Genomic DNA, 16,286 nt, shown 5'->3' on the forward strand with positions numbered 1-16,286 from the left:
GCAGCAGTCAACTCCTTGTGAATCTCCCCCAAATTTTTGAATGACCTTTTCTTAACAATCTTGTTAAGGCTGCGGTTATCCCAGTTGCTTCTGCACCTTTTTCCACCACACTTTCTCCTTCCACTCAAATCTCCATTAATATGCTTGGACACAGCACTCTGTGAACAGCCAGCTTCTTTAGCAATGACCTTTTGTGGCTTACACTCCTTGTGGAGTGTGTCAATGACTGCCTTCTAGACATCTGTCACGTCAGCAGTCTTCCCCATGATTGTGTACCCTACTAAACCAGACTAAGCGACCATTTTAAATTGTTAGGAAGCCTTTGCTGGTGTTTTGTGGTAATTATTGTAATTTTCTGAGATAATGACTTTTGGGTTTTCATTGGCTGTAAGCCATAATCATCAACATTTACAGAAATAAACACTTGAAATAGATCACTCTCTGTGTAATGACTCTATATAATATATTTGTTTCACTTTTTATATTGACTAACTGAAATAAATTAACTTTTTGATAATATTCAAATTTATTGAGAAGCACTTGTAGTTATTTAGGTCCAGTTACATACTTATTTAGGTCCGTAGGTCCATCAAGTTTAACCTTCACCAGTAGCACATTGTTTATCGTTAGTTTTTTGTAACTCACAATGCCATTTGTTGTCAGAAAAGCATACAGTCCTTTTAGAAATGCTGATATAGTTTCTGTCATTACTACCTCTTGCGGTAGGGTATTCCCCAATCTTACTCCTCTAACTATACAGAACCCTTTCCTATTTAGCTGCCGGAATCTCTCTTCTTCCACAAGTAATGAATGTCCCCTGGTCCTTTGGAAGGAATACGTTATGGGCCAGTCCTTTGTATTGACCTCATATATAGGAGAGACCTTCTATCCCACGTAATAAAGTAGTTGCCCGCATTAAACAAACCTTAACTTGAGAATATTCTGTTTAAAATGTGGAGCCTAAAGCTAGATCCCATATTTTAAATGTGAAGCAATCTAGATGTTGAGAACAGAGCGCACAATAGGGTAATACCCTAGGAAGGGAAAATACGTAAGTGCTTGATTAACGTTCACCTGGCACAGATCCTCTGTAGGCATAAAGAAAAACAGCTGCTGCCCTGTGGCTAATGGACAAACGCACCAGGAAATATTGTATGCAGTTGGATGAAAACCTGTTTGGTGGGCTGCTCTGTTGGAGTAAATCGATTCTTCAACAGTGATGGCAATGAGGTTTTTTCATTCACAATACATTTACCTTACCTTTATCAAGTCAAACTGTTTTTTTTTTCACATGATACAGCTATTGAAATGCGGTTATAGTGAATGAAAAAAATCTTATTACTGTAGAATGGCGGTGGGTGGTAGTTGTGGGCAAGAGATTGACTCCATAATGCTCTTCCAAAGTGCTCTTTTGGAGCTACACCACCATCCGCCATCTTAAAGCTTATGCTCAGTGCAATGATCGATCATGCCATGCTCACTGTGTTTAAACAATATAGGTCTTCTACGCAGCAATCGGATCTTCCAATGGCAAGGCTTAATCCTTTTGACTACGCCAAGTGTAGAGTGATGCACGGTAGTTGTCGTGAGTGAGGGATTGACTCCAGACGCCCCAGCAGGCTACATGAAAGACATGGACCTGGTTGGGTGTCTGGACTTGTGAGATGTGGGCTGCACACCAGTGTAAACCGCATGTTGCTGTTTGCTTTTGCTGGCCAGGAAAGAATGATGACTCGTTTAAACAAGGAGAAAACCAGAACAATACTTTATTTAACAGTCCTTCATCATCAACTTTATTCACAAAATAGTGGGCAAATAACTTCCAGCACATTTCAGTTGTATAGCACATCTTCAGAGACACATTCTCAGCTTGCTCTGGGTTGTTCCTGATCTTACTGGTCCTGTGTGTCCCAGCATAACAGTCTAATCCATGTCAGTCACTTTCCATTTCTGTGGCTCCACATAGAGGAGGGGGTAACGTGTTTTGCGTCTGGGAGCTACTCTGGCCAAAGTGGCAAAACACCCTACCTCCTTGTCTATGTGGAACCACAGAAATGGAAAGTGACTGACTTTGGCCAGAGTAGCTGCCAGATGCTTCAGAATCCACATCTTTTCCCTCATAGACAAGTGAGTAAGGGGTAACCAGAAGTGCCAGAGTAGAGCCTTGCACTCTCAGACGCTTGGAGAGACTCCGCCTGGGAAAAGTCAACTTCGTCCAGGTACCAGTCCATCTCGACTCATTACTTCTTAGGCTTGGGGCCTTGCAGCTAAAATCTCATCACCTGGACCCTTCTTCCTGGGGCCATTTCGTTTGAAGGTTGGTCTCTAGCTTCTGCATCGTCTCACATTCTGTCTCGATCATCACTTCAGGATCACACTATCTTAACGCAGTCTTCTTTTTCCTTTTGCTGACACTGGTCACCCACTACATGTGGCCTTGATGACCTACAGACTGTCAGTTTTTGTCAAGCACTGGGTCTTCACTAACTTTAAAGAAGAAACTGTTCCTTTCCCTTTGTATTATGGTTTCAGCTAGTCTCAACACTTAACTGTCTCTGAACATGCTCACTTTCTGTTGCTGGACACAGCTCAACCCCCTAACAGTAAAGTGCATAAAATCATACATGAAACCATTATAAGGCCTTGCCTTGTGCATACGCTGCATTTTGTTTTGCTGCGTTTTGGGTGCAGTTTGTTGCCCAAAACTGCATGCATTTCCTTCTCCTGGAAAATCTGAGAATTCAGAAAGGCTGTGCGCATGTTGCTTCTTTTTTCCTTGCAGTGTTGGGTGCAGAAAAAAGAAGCAGCTTGTCAATTCTTTGGGCATTTTTGACCTGCATTTTGCCATTAACAACAGAAAAAAAAATGCACTAAAAATGCACTGAAAACGCACCATGTTATATTACTACATATAATATTACTGTACACTACACATTATATCACAACATTAACAAATATGCAGAACACAATTCACTTGACAATATAACAACGCGATTAGTATCTTCAGGGAAAGGAACGCGACAACAAATAGTCCACCTCCTTACATTACCATTATTGTTGAAGAATGAAGAATCAATTTACTCCAGCAGCGCAACCCACCTAACGTGTTTTCATCAAACTGGATCCCATTTGCTAGATGTGGTCTTACAAGTGATTTATACAAGAGTAATCATACATTGGGATCAAAGAATTTTCTCTCTCTTTTTATACAACCTAAAATCTTGTTTGCTTTAGCAGCTGCTGCCTGACATTGAGTGCTGCTCAGCTTATTTGTAACCAGAAACCCAAAGTCCTTTTCTTGTTTTATAATCCCTAATATATTTCCATTTTCGGTATATGCAGCAATATGATTATTGGGGCCATTACTTTACATAAACCTCATCTGCCTTGTGTTTGCCCATGAAGACAAGTTATCTAGATCGTTCTGTACTACTGTCAAGCTAATTATTATCCCACAATGTTTTGTGTCATCAGCATAAGCTGACACTTTACTCTCATTTACAACGACTCTTTATTTTCTGCACCATAACAAGTTTTTTACCTATCTACATATAGTTTTCCTTGTCCCTGCTTCTGAAGCTTCAGTATAAGGCTATTATGGGGTACAGTATCAAATGGCAAAGCCGGAAATATCACATCAGCCGCATGACCAGCATCGAGATTTGCACTTACTGCCCCATACATGTTAGGCACAACTTATCTTTCATAAATCCATGTTGGTTGTCAGTTAAAATATTTTTCTCTGCAATATAGTAAAATTTATTGCCATATGTATATCATTTACTGTATGTCTGTATTTTACATCTAAGTGACATTTTCATCTATACATCAGTAGTTTAAAAAGAACACGACCGAATACATTTGCTAGACTGATAACTGCAGAGTATCTATGTATCAGAAGCAATACAAATGTTCCAGATGGGATCCGATTTTTTAGCGCACCTATAATCTTGAATGTATGAGTTTCATCCAAGACTCAGACCAAACTCAGACAAGTCTCTAATTTTAAGCACCATCTGTCCCCAAATAAAGGACTTGTGAAAACAGTGTCATAATATGTATATATGCTATAGGTTTAGGGAGGAGTTGTCCACAATATGGTAAAACATGTCCGCTTTCTTTCAGAAATAGCGCCACTCCAGTAATGGATTGTAAATTGCAATTGCAAATAGCTTAGGAACACATGTGGCAATGATTTTTGGCAGACAAGTTACCTGTAATTCTAGGAAACCTTTTGAATCTGAAAATGGAATGATTACAACATCAAAGTTATGTTCATAAATACTGGAGAAATTTCAAGACACATTACTGACAGTATATCATAAAAGTGAGTACACCTCTCACATTTTTGTAAATATTTTCTTCTATTTTTTCATGGGACAACACTGAAGATATTACACATTGATACAATGTAGCATAGTCAGTGTACAGCTTGTATAACAGTGTTAATTTGGTGTGTCCTGTAAATAACTCTACACACAGCCATAATTGTCTAAACCGCTGGCAACAAAAGTGACTACACCCCTAAGTGAAAAAGGCCAAATTGTGCACAAAGTGTCAATAGTTTGTGTGGCCACCATTATTTTGAAGCATTGTCTTAACTCTCTTGGGAATGGAGTTCACTAGAGTTTCACAGGAGCCACTGGAATCCTCTTCTGTCCTCCATGACGACATCACGTAGCTTGTGAATGTTAGAGACTTAGCACTCCTCCACCTTCTGTTTAAGGATGCCCCACATATGTTCAAAAGGGTTTAGGTCTGGAAACATGCTTGGCGAATCCTACACCTTTACCCTCAGTTTCTTTAGCAAGGCAGTCGTCATCTTGGAGGTGTATGTGGGGTCGTTATCATGTTGGAATACTGCTCTGTGGCTTGACTTCCAAAAGGGAGGGGATCATGCACTGTTTCAGTATGTCATAGTACACGTTGGCATTCATGGTTCCCTCAATGAACTGTAGACACCACAGCTGGCAGCACTCATGCAGCTCAAAACTATACCACTCCCACCACCATGATTGACTGTAGGCAAAACACACTTGATTTTGTACTCACCTGGTTGCCGCCACACATGCTTGACACCATCTGAACCAAATAAGTTTATCTTGGTCTCATCAGACTACAAGACATGGTTCTAGTAATCCATGTCCTTAGTCTGTTTGTCTTCAGCAATCTGTTTGTGGGCTTTCTTGTGCATCATCTTTAGAAAAGGTTTCCTTCTGGGATGACAGTCATGCAGATCATTGTAATGCAGAGTGTGACATATGGTCTGAGCACTGACTGGCTGACGGCTGACCTCCGCACACCTGCAACCTCTACAGCAATGCTGGCAGCATTCATACATCTCTTTTGAAAAAGCAACCTCTGGATATGACGTTGAGCATATGCACTCAATGTCTTTGGTCGACCATGGCAAGGCCTGTTATTAGGGGAACTTGTGTTGTTAACCCCTTCACCCCTGGGCGATTTTCCGGTGTTTTGTTTTTTTTTTATTTATTTGCTCCTCTTCTTTCAAGAGCCGTAACTTTTTTATTTTTCTATCAATCTTGCCATATAAGGGCTTGTTTTCTGTGTGCCGAGCTGCACTATTAAATGAAACCATAAGTTTTACCATATAATGTACTGGAAGTGTGATCGCACAATAGTTTTTGGGATATTTTATTCACTGTGTTCACTATATGGTAAAACTGATGTATTGGTGTGATGCCTCAGGTCGATACGAGTTTGTAGACACCAAACATGTATAGGTTTACTTTTATCTAAGGGGTTAAAACATATTCACAAGTTTGTCCAAAAAAGTGGTGCACTTTTTGCACCATTTTCCGAAACCCATAGCGTTCTCATTTTTCGGGATCTAGGGCTCAGTCATAGCTTCTTTTTTGTGTCTCGAGCTGATGGTTTTAACGGTACCATTTTTGCGCAGATGCTACATTTTGATCGCCTGTTATTGTATTTTGTGCAAATTTTGTGGTGACCAAAAAACACAATTTTGGCGTTTGGAATTTTTTTGCCACTAGACCGTTTATTAATCAGATTAATTGATTTTATATTTTGATAGATCGGTCATATCTGAACACGGTGATACCAAATGTGTGTATATTTTTTATTTTTTTAACCCTTTAATTTTTTATTTTTCAATCGGCCGAACGTGGGGCGATTTGAACTTTTAGTTTTTTTGTTTTTTATTTTTATTAATTTTTAAAGCATTTTTATTTTTTTTTATTTTACTCATACTCCTAAGGGGCTATAAGGATCAGCTGTCTGATCGCTCTTCTAATTCTCCAGATCACAGCTACACGGCTGAGATCTAGAGAAAAGCTGCTTTAGGGCTCTTGTCCACTAGTGATTTTCATGTAAAATTCGGATCGCACTCGCACCAGTGTTACGCTATGAGGCATTGTCCACTAGCTTAATTTTATACGATACGACTCGTGCTCTCGGTGAAATCGCAGTATGCTGCGATTTGCACCGAGTCTCAGCTCTCGCACCTCCATGCAAGCCCATGGTAGCGAGAAAAAAATCAGAATACGGGTGGCATTCGCATGTCATACGAATGTCACACGGATCCTTGATGTTAACAATCTATACACCTGCATACAGCGTAGAACTGGCTACCGGAAGGAATCTCCAGTAATACCAGTCCTGGCTGCGGTTACATGCATTGAACTCCGGAGCTATCACCTGAGCTCCGGAGTGCAGCCTAGACTGAACAGCGAGCGCCGAGTGATTGATTCCCCGGCGATTGCTATTCAGTTCATGACAGCTGCAGACAGGCCAGGCTGAACTCTGGAGCTCAGGTGACAGCTCCGGAGTTCAGTGCAGGTAACCATAGCCAGGCCTGGTATTACTGGAGATTCCTTTCGGTAGCCAGTCGTACGCTGCTTGAATAGCACTCACATAGGACTCGCATGACACTCGCATGTCATACGGATGCTAGGTAAGGAAAAAAAAAACACCATACGCAGATCATACACAGGACACTCGACTCACTTTTCTAAGCGAGTATCGGAGGGATTTTTTACTCGCAAGTGGACAAGAGCCCTTACTCTCACACACGGCAGTCTGTCAGCAGTGAGAGAAAGTGATCATGATAGCTACAGGAGTCATCACATGACCCTGTGCTACCATGACAACCACCGGAAGTCACATGATCACATCAGGTGACTTTCGATGGCGCTGGGTAAGTTAAAGCTTACTGCGGCAAGCTGTTACATCTCGCTGTCAGAATTTGACAGCGAGATGTAAGGGGTTAATAGGTGCGGGTGGAGCGCGACTCCACTCGTGCCTGGCAGGCACACATGTCAGCTGTTGAAATCAGCTGACATGTGCGTGGATTGCTGTGGACTGTCCATGGCAGGCAGCGGGGATTAACCTCACACGATCCATGACGTACCCAGTACTTCATGTGTCATGAAGAGGTTAAACTGCTGTATGGTCTTGGCCAATGTGCTTCAGCTCAGTTTCAGGGTGTTTGCAATCTTCTTATAGATTATACCATCTTTATGTAGAGCAACAATTTTATTTTTCAGATCTTCAGAGAATTCTTTGCCATGAGGTGCCATGTTGAACTTGGAGAGACCAGTATGAGAGAGTGTGTGAGCAGTAACACTAAATATAACACACCTGCTCCCCAGTCATACCAGAGACCTTGTAACACTAACGAGTCACAGAGACACCAGTGAGGGGAGATGGCTATTTGGGCACAATTTGGCCATTTTTACTTAGGGGTGTATTCACATTTGTTGCCAGTTGTTTTGACATTAATGGCTGTGTGTTAAGCTATTTAGAGGGCACACAAAATGTACGCTGTTATACAAGCTGTACACTGACTACTTTACATTCTATCAAAGTGTCAGATCTTCAGTGTTGTCCCATGAAAAGATATAATAAAATAGTTTAAAAAATGTGAAGGGTGTAATCACTTTTGAGATATACTGTATGTCTTATTCTGTAATAATAGTTGTATGATAATTTCTCAGATAGGGTTGTTAGATTCTTGGGGTTTTTTTTAGCCTTGCTCCACAAAAACTGTGCTTTGCTTCAAAAACATTTTTTATACTAATGGTTGTTATTTGCATAAGATAGTTTAAAGTATAACTAAACTTTCAGTTTGTTTTTTTTATTATTGTATCCAGCATGGAAAGTTATAAAAAAAGGTTTGCTGTTGACATCATTAGGTGCAGACTCTTTCTCCCAGCCGCTTCTGCTTCTGGGTCCGATCATTAACTTCCGGTGGTATTCACTGCACTGCTATCACTCGGCAGTCTTCGGCTGTTTTCAGCCATGTTCGCGGTGGCATCAGGGTTCACCTGAGTCCATGTCTCATGGACTCGAATGAACTTTGACTGTCACTGTGCGAGTCTCGCATTGGTATCACCCGGGACGGCGCTCACTGCTGACAGGAGCGAGTTGGCTGCATGTATTTCCATGCTGCTGAGATGCTCCTGTCAGGAGAGTGTGCGGTGTGCGGGGTGATGCAATGCGAGACTCACATGAGTCACAAGCAAGTGGAATCATACCCTCAGTGTCAGCCTGCTTCTCGCTCTGTAGAGACACTTGTCTGTACAGAGTGATGAGGCAGAGCTGACATTTCTCTCCTTGCTTCTCGCTCTGTAGAGACGCTTGTCTGTACAGAGTGATGAAGCAAAGCTGAAATTGCTCTACCTGTGGGCTACTTCAGACTAAGGATTTTTTATAATAAAGATGGAGTCTCTAAATCTTTTTTGTTTTATTTCTAATAAAAAAAATGTTTCTATGTGTTGTGTTTTTTTTACTGTTTACTAGAAATTCATGGTGGCTATATCTAATTTTTTGTGACACCATGAATTTCGGGCTTGGTAACACCTGAGAATACAAAGCTGGTATTAACCCCTTTATTACCTAGCGTGCCACCGCCATCAGGGCCGCTTAGAAACAATGCGCCATTTCCAGGGGCAGCTGCAAGCTGCAAGAACACTTGGGCCTTACCACGCTGAGAATCCCAGCCCTCAGCTGCCTGGTTTTACCTGACTGGTGATCAAAATACAGCGGGAGCTCACATATTTTTTATTTAATAATTTTTTAAATAATTAAAAAAAAGATTAATGGGCTGTATTTTGATTGTCAGCCAAGGTAAAACCAGGAAGATGGGGGTGGCAGCCTGTAGCCGTCCACTTTATCTGCACTAAGAATCAAAAATACTGCAGAGCGCTTTGTCATTTTTTAAAATTATTTACTTTTAAACTATCATATGTGTGAGGGACCCAACAGCGAATCACAGATGCTGTCACACAGAATGGATGTCTGTAATTGGCTGTTGGAGTAACCTTGAATCTGCCCATACATTCTAGATGCTGCAATGTTTGGGCTGGTTTTAAGTTACTCCAGTATCCAATCACAGACGCCTCTGTGACAGCGTCTGTGATTGTCTATTATTTTAACAGTAAAATAAAACAACAATACAGAGAAAAGAATATTTTATTAGAAATAAAACAGAAGACATTTAGGACTCCATCTTTATTACCCAAAAAAACCCTCTGACATAGTCCAAAGGTGGGTGAGCATCTTCAGCTCTGCTACATCTGTGCGAGAAGACAAACACAGGTCTGGTCACAAAAACACAGCTGAGAGCTGTCAGAAACTTCATCCCAGTGCATAGCTGAGGACAGTCAGCTGTGCCCCCGGGTAACCACCACTGACTACAGAACCTTCCATGATGTCATAGCCATGTGACCAGTCTGTAACCCACGAGGTAATACAGCATTCATACCAGACTGGTCACATGGCTATGATGTCATGGAAGGTCTTGTTGTCAGTGGTGGTTACTCGGGGGCACAGCAATGATAGGACCCGAAAGCAGGGGTGGTCGGGAGACAGAGTGTGCAGGACATGTCGCGGGACCTGTAAGTATAATGACAATGTTTATTATTTTACAGTCCCCCCCCACCCCATCACATAACTGTAAAGTCAAAGTTCGGGGGTCGGACGCAAGTTTGCGTTATCTCTGACCCTGAACACGAACTTTACAAAATGTTTGGGCGAGTCTCCCAATTCCGAACATTGTGGGGGTTTGCCTATCACTACAAATTACTTAATGACGTAATTTACAAATGTTCATAATGCAATTTAGTTAAGTGACTGTCCATATCCTTTTCATCTACTAAGTCGTTTCTTGTCTACTTCCAGTTCTGGATTATGCCTGCCTTCGGAGCGCGGATACGATTTGACAATGGTATAGAGGTGAAGTTTTATGGTTTTGGATTATGGGCCATAATTACCAACATTTCTCTTCCTTTTGGGATCTTCTACCGTATGCATACAGCTGCTACCTTGTTGGAACTTTACAGCATGTCATAGAGGACCTCAAGATCTATTCTCCAAATAAATGATGATTCTGGACTTTCATCATCATCCGCAATATGAAAAACTTTGAAAGAGTATGGAGCTATAAAACAGTTTCCACTAGACAAAGTTGACAAACATACATTTACTGGGATTTTACTGAACTACAAAGTAGAGATAGAACTTTCTAGGTTACATGTTTTCTATCATAGAGATAACCTGTTACCTCAACACACTATTTTGTAAAGTCAAAATTTGCACTTACAGTCCAGATTGTTGTTGTTAAATTAATTTGTTTGATATTAATATTAGTTGTAGACCTTATCCAATTTTAGAAAACAATGTAGAAAACAATCCAGTTGTACGATGTGAAGGATCAATAAAGATTAATATTGTAATTATTATGACTTTCTTGCCCTCAAGAGTGAACCTGACTTATTTTTGGAGGTGAAAAAGGGAACTGAAACATGTATTGGAGGGATCGATAAATGTAATTTCTCTATAAAAAAAATGGGATTACAAGATGTCCATGTAACCTATTCTTCAGGTGATATGCATTATTGTAGACACGCTACTCCCTAACCTGTCAGCTCCCATATGCGTTCTCACCTACAAGCAGGGTGATGTGTGGTCTTTGTTGTAATATTGTATAATATGAATGTCTAAAAAAAAGTTTTATTACTTACATGTTCTCTATGTAAATAGGAGAGGGTCTAGTCCCCTGGGCGTCGCATCGCCCCGTGGGCGTTTGCATGTATTCCGTGGTATCACGCCCCTGTGGGTGTGATACCATGGATTTACATGAGCGACATCACCGTCAGCTCCTTGAAATCCCGCACGTGCGAGCTTGCCATTCCCGCAGCCTTGTTATCCGGGTGCTTGCTTGTCGGCTTCAGACGTGCACTGTGCATGGTCAGAAGACTCCTGCAGTTCCGACCATGCACAGAGCGCATCTGAAGCCGACAAGCAATCACCCGGATAACAAGGCTGCGGGAATGGCAAGCACGCATGCGCAGAATCTCCAGGAGCTGACAGTGACGTTGCTCATGTAAATCCATGGTATTAAGCACACAGGGGCGTGATACCACAAAAAGCATGCAAACGCCCACGGAGCGATGAGACGTCCAGGACACTAGACCCAAGTCCAACTGTCAAGGGAGGAATTTGCGTTGAAGACTGTTAATGGAGTCCTCATTTGGGATATCCAGAGACAGTGCCATATTAGCTGTATATCAGTGCCAATATATATCAATGTATAAATGTATATAAGACAAAGAACACAGACATGCTCTCTTTTTAGCCAGCGTCATCAACTGAGCTAGTTTTAATTCGATAGATACAATTATACAGTAAGTAAGCATGACTAACCTTGAAACTAACCAAGGAGTGCTTTTCACTCCCCAATTTCTCACATCACATTGCCTGCCCTCCCGTACATTCCTTTTGTGTGAACATTACTGATAACACTTTTACAGCTTCACATTCTGGCTTCATCATCTTTGGTTAACTCCTTCATGATTATACAACTTTGAATTATTCTATGGGTCTATGCGATGGCTACATAGACAGACAGATAATTATACAACTACATCTACATTTTGATTATTTATATACACAGATATTCTTATTATGTTAGACCAGGGGTGGGGCACCTTTTTACTGCCGGGGGCCATTTGGAATTTCCTACTAACCTTTGGGGGCCGCACAACATTATCAACTTGAAAAATAACCCAGCTATATTTGGTCAAACGATTAATTAACTCACCCCTACTGTGGAGGCAGGAGCTGCTTCTGTTTGGTGTGACTGTGATGTTCGGTGATATTGATCATCTTGTTTCTCACAGCTGCTTTTCCAGGTTTGTCTCGGTCTGGAGATGCTGGGGGCATATAGATCACAGGAGGAGCTGGGGAATATACATCACAGGAGGGGGCTGGGGCATATACATCAGTAGGGGGGCATGGACAGCCTTGGCTGTGGCACAGACAGCACTAGGTGGCTGCACGGACTGCACTAGGTGGCTGCACGGACTGCACTAGGTGGCTGCACGGACTACACTAGGTGGCAGCACGGACTACACTAGGTGGCAGCACGGACTACACTAGGCGGCAGCACGGACTGCACTAGGTGGCAGCACGGACTGCACTAGGTGGCAGCACGGACTGCACTAGGTGGCAGCACAGACTGCACTAGGTGGCAGCACAGACTGCACTAGGTGGCAGCACAGACTGCACTAGGTGGCAGCACAGACTGCACTAGGTGGCAGCACAGGCTGCACTAGGTGGCAGCACAGACTGCACTAGGTGGCAGCACAGGCAGCACAGACAGCACTAGGTGGCAGCACAGACAGCACTAGGTGGCATCACTAGGGAGACACAGAGAAGTCTGGGGGAGCATAGACATCAACAGGAGGGCGCAGACTGGGGGGCATAGAAAGCAGTGGGTGGGTACAGACAGCAGTAGCAAGTTCAGAGCACTGGGGGGTACATAGTACTGAGGGGTGGCACACAGCACTGGGGAGCACGGACAGCATAAGGGGGCACAGACAGCACTGACCGTGGCATGGACAGCACTGGTGGCAGCATGGACAGCATTAGGTGGTGCGGACAGCACTGGGGGGGCATAGACATCACCCAAGGGGTACAGACAGCACTAGGGGAGCACACACAGTACTAGGGGGTACACACTGTACTAGGGGTGTACTCAACATTAGGGGGTACACACTGCATTAGGGGGTACACACTGCATTAGGGGGTACACACAGCATTAGGCGGTACACACAGCATTAGGGGGTACACACAGCACTGGGGGGTACACACAGCATTAGGGGATACACACAGCATTAGGGGGTACACAGCACTGGGAGGTACACACAGCACGAGGGGGTACATAGTACTGGGGGGTACACAGCACTGGGGGGTACACACAGCATTAGGGGTACACAGCATTGAGGGGTACACACAGCACGAGGGAGTACACAGCACTTAGCGGGGGGGTGTTAGCGATGGGTTGCGTACTCTCAGTGAGGGGGAGGAGGAGTCACACGCACAGCAGGTCCGGGAGGCTGGTAAATCTGCTGCAGCTCTTCTGTGACATATCGCAGCGTGCTGCTTACCCCGCCCACCAGAGCACACTAGCACAGGCTGGGGTTAAGCCTAGAATGTATGGGCTGCAGTCAGGTCCTGGAAGTCAGGATCTGGATAGAGCCCGTACATTCTAGCATCTACCCTCAAGGCATCAGGCAGTGAGATTTAAAGGGCCGGCAGCCGGGAAAAGCGCGGCTGCTGCCAGAGCACAGCGGTCCCTGGGAATGTGCCTGGGGGCTGCATAAAAAGTCGTCGCAGGCCGGAGGTTCCCCACCCCTGTGTTAGACAAAACAAGCTATAGCTCAGTCGACCTCCACACAACCTACCATCAGAGGCTCTAATGAATACCAGGAAGGCACTTAGTCATTCCCCTCCAGGGTAAGCCTGGCCTGTGGCGCATACACATATAGTAAAGGAGAAGGACAAGACAAATAAGAGACCATGATCCGTATACCCTTTTTTTGAGTGGGAATGGGTGCATGGGAAGACACCAGAAAAAAAGGACAATTAGAATTGGCTTTAGGTTGCATTGCTGTCATTCAGTGGGGTTGAAAAGTCTGGGCCAAGCCAGGCCTTGTTCATTTTGATTAGAGTCAGCCTTTTAGCATTTTCAGTTGACATGCGGATGCGCATATCAGTTACCGTGTTTTCCTGAAAATAAGATCTACCCCATAATTAACCCATAGCATGATTTTACAGGATTTTTGGAGTATGCTTGAGATATAAGCCCTACTCCAAAAATAAGCAAAAGTTACAGTCAGCACCAGCGTTAGGGGCAGTTAAACTGTGCAATTTCTCAGGGCCCTCACTCTCTTAGGGTCCCCAATGTTTGTATTCTGAGGTTAAGATTGTTTAAGGACCTATGATGACTTCCCAGTCATGTGACCATAGTCTCTTCAGTTCAGAAGTCTAAAAGGACTGAACAGGAGACAGGCAGGACTGGCATTAGGGAAAAGGGAGAGCAAACTTGGCAATTTCACAGGGCCGCAATTCTCCTAGCAGCCCCAGTGTTTATATCCTCCTGATGATAAGACTGTTGAAGGACCTTTGTGACATCACGTCATGTGACCGAAGGTTTTTTAATTGCAGGAGCCTAAAGCTGAAGAGGAGACAGACTTGTGTATGTATGTGCTGTGTGTGTGTGTGTGTGTGTGTGTGTGTATAAATAGATAGATGATGGATAGATATTTGAATAAATGTTAATTTTTGGTTCAAGAATAAATGTGGATTATTGTTCATGGGGAAAAAAATCCCATGAAAATAAGCCCTAGCCCGTCTTTCGAAGAAAAAAATAACATAACACCCTGTCATGGTAATGTGACACCCTGGACTAGCCAGGTAGTCACAGGTAAACCCTTACACAAACATCTTCCCCCCCTTAATAAGGTGACAGCAGCCAACCTACAAAAACCCTTGCCACCTCTCTCAGTGTTCAATGGTCACACCAGGGGGGCGGGGCCAGGTGGTTGGCCACGCCCACCTAGGAGTTCGTAGAGCCTGAGACAGGACACAGTTGAGGAGTGAAGTTGAGTCTGTTGGGAGTGATGTTCAAGTGCAGCAGGCCTGAGGTGTCAGGTCTGCAGCGTTAACACTGACCGGTGTCGGGGTCGTAGCCCTGGTACCATGGCAAGGAGGCAGATGGTGGTGGCCGGCTGTAGGAGCTGGGATTACAGCCGGTGGAATCGTAAGGGACCGGGACCGGGTAGTGGCCCGCCGGTACCGGACTGGGGAACCGATTGGAAACCGGAGCACCAGGAGGGGTACTCAGACCCAGTACGAGGCCCAGAAACTACTGGACCGAGTCAATTCCACTGATTGAGGACTGGACTTTAGGCCCTTTCCCACCTAAGACCCGACTGAAGACAACAGTCCAACGATAGGGGTAGAAACCCACCGCCCAGGCATCGAGACCCCACGGGCCAGTGTCTGCGAGCAAACGGGCTCTACCGGCACACACAAGGCTGGGGAGCGGACTACCATTGCTCAGGCATAGGAGTCATCATTTCTACCAAAAGTGAGGTGCAGGAGAAAGGCGGAAACCACCAACCTGAAAAGGGGAACAGCGCAGCCGGCTGCGGGCACCGTCCACCATCTTGTTTGGTTTACCAGAGACTTCAGCGTGTCTGTAATAGTGAGTACAACAGTGCCTTCGGGCTGTACACCGCGCCGTACCGCACCGACACGCCAGCACGCATCCATTCCCCTGCCTCAGCACCTCCCTCAGGCCCCCGGGACCATCATCCCCCTACCCATGGAGGGGTCAACACCAAGCTGCGCAACACCGTCCCCGGGAGCCTAGTCAATGGCAGCAGTGGTGTGCTTCCATTCACCACAACCCGTGGGTGGCGTCACAAACTTAACCCCCAAACAACCGCGGCCCCGGCCGTGAACATCCCAACCGAACACTACCCCTCACGTAGCGCCAACTCCCTTTCAGAGCGACGTGACCTCCGGGTCCATGAGGAGCTCGAACCACCCACCGACGAGCACAGATCCGAGCGGCTCGGCAGCTCTGGCAAAGTGCTAAACCCATGGGATGGACCAGGTGTGAGTAGCACCCTTGGTAGTGCAGGCAACCATCTCCTGTTCCTCCTCTTCCTTCTCTTCCTCCTCTGCAGCCTCCGCCTCTTCATTATCCCCCAATCTGTGCTGAGAAGATGAGTTGAGGCTGGGTTGGGTAGTATCACCTTGTTTATTTTTTTTACTCCAAATTCAGCGAGCCCACATGCAAAGTTTCCTCTTTAATTGTAAGCAGCAAGTGTTTGAGTAGACACAGAAGTAGGATGGTTAGGCCTAAAACATATGGTATGAAAATCGGAGCGAGTGGGATGCGATAAAACATCACATTCCACTCGGAACAATATTAGCCTATGTGTCAGCGCACA

General features: G+C 44.4%; 1 protein-coding gene across 1 annotated transcript in view; it reads left to right on the forward strand.

Annotated features, from left to right (window-relative positions):
• Window positions 1-10,690, forward strand: part of LOC142311317 (proton channel OTOP2-like) — a 124,549-nt gene extending 113,859 nt beyond the window's left edge. Inside the window, exon 6 of the mRNA XM_075349628.1 lies at window positions 10,162-10,690. Within this exon, the coding sequence (XP_075205743.1) occupies window positions 10,162-10,332 (171 nt within the window). The 3' untranslated portion in view covers window positions 10,333-10,690. The remainder of the gene's footprint in view (window positions 1-10,161) is intronic.
• Window positions 10,691-16,286: the final 5,596 nt, after the last annotated feature.

The sequence above is a fragment of the Anomaloglossus baeobatrachus genome, chromosome 5 (genome assembly GCF_048569485.1).
Source record: "Anomaloglossus baeobatrachus isolate aAnoBae1 chromosome 5, aAnoBae1.hap1, whole genome shotgun sequence".
In the NCBI taxonomy this organism is placed as follows: Eukaryota; Metazoa; Chordata; class Amphibia; order Anura; family Aromobatidae; genus Anomaloglossus; species Anomaloglossus baeobatrachus.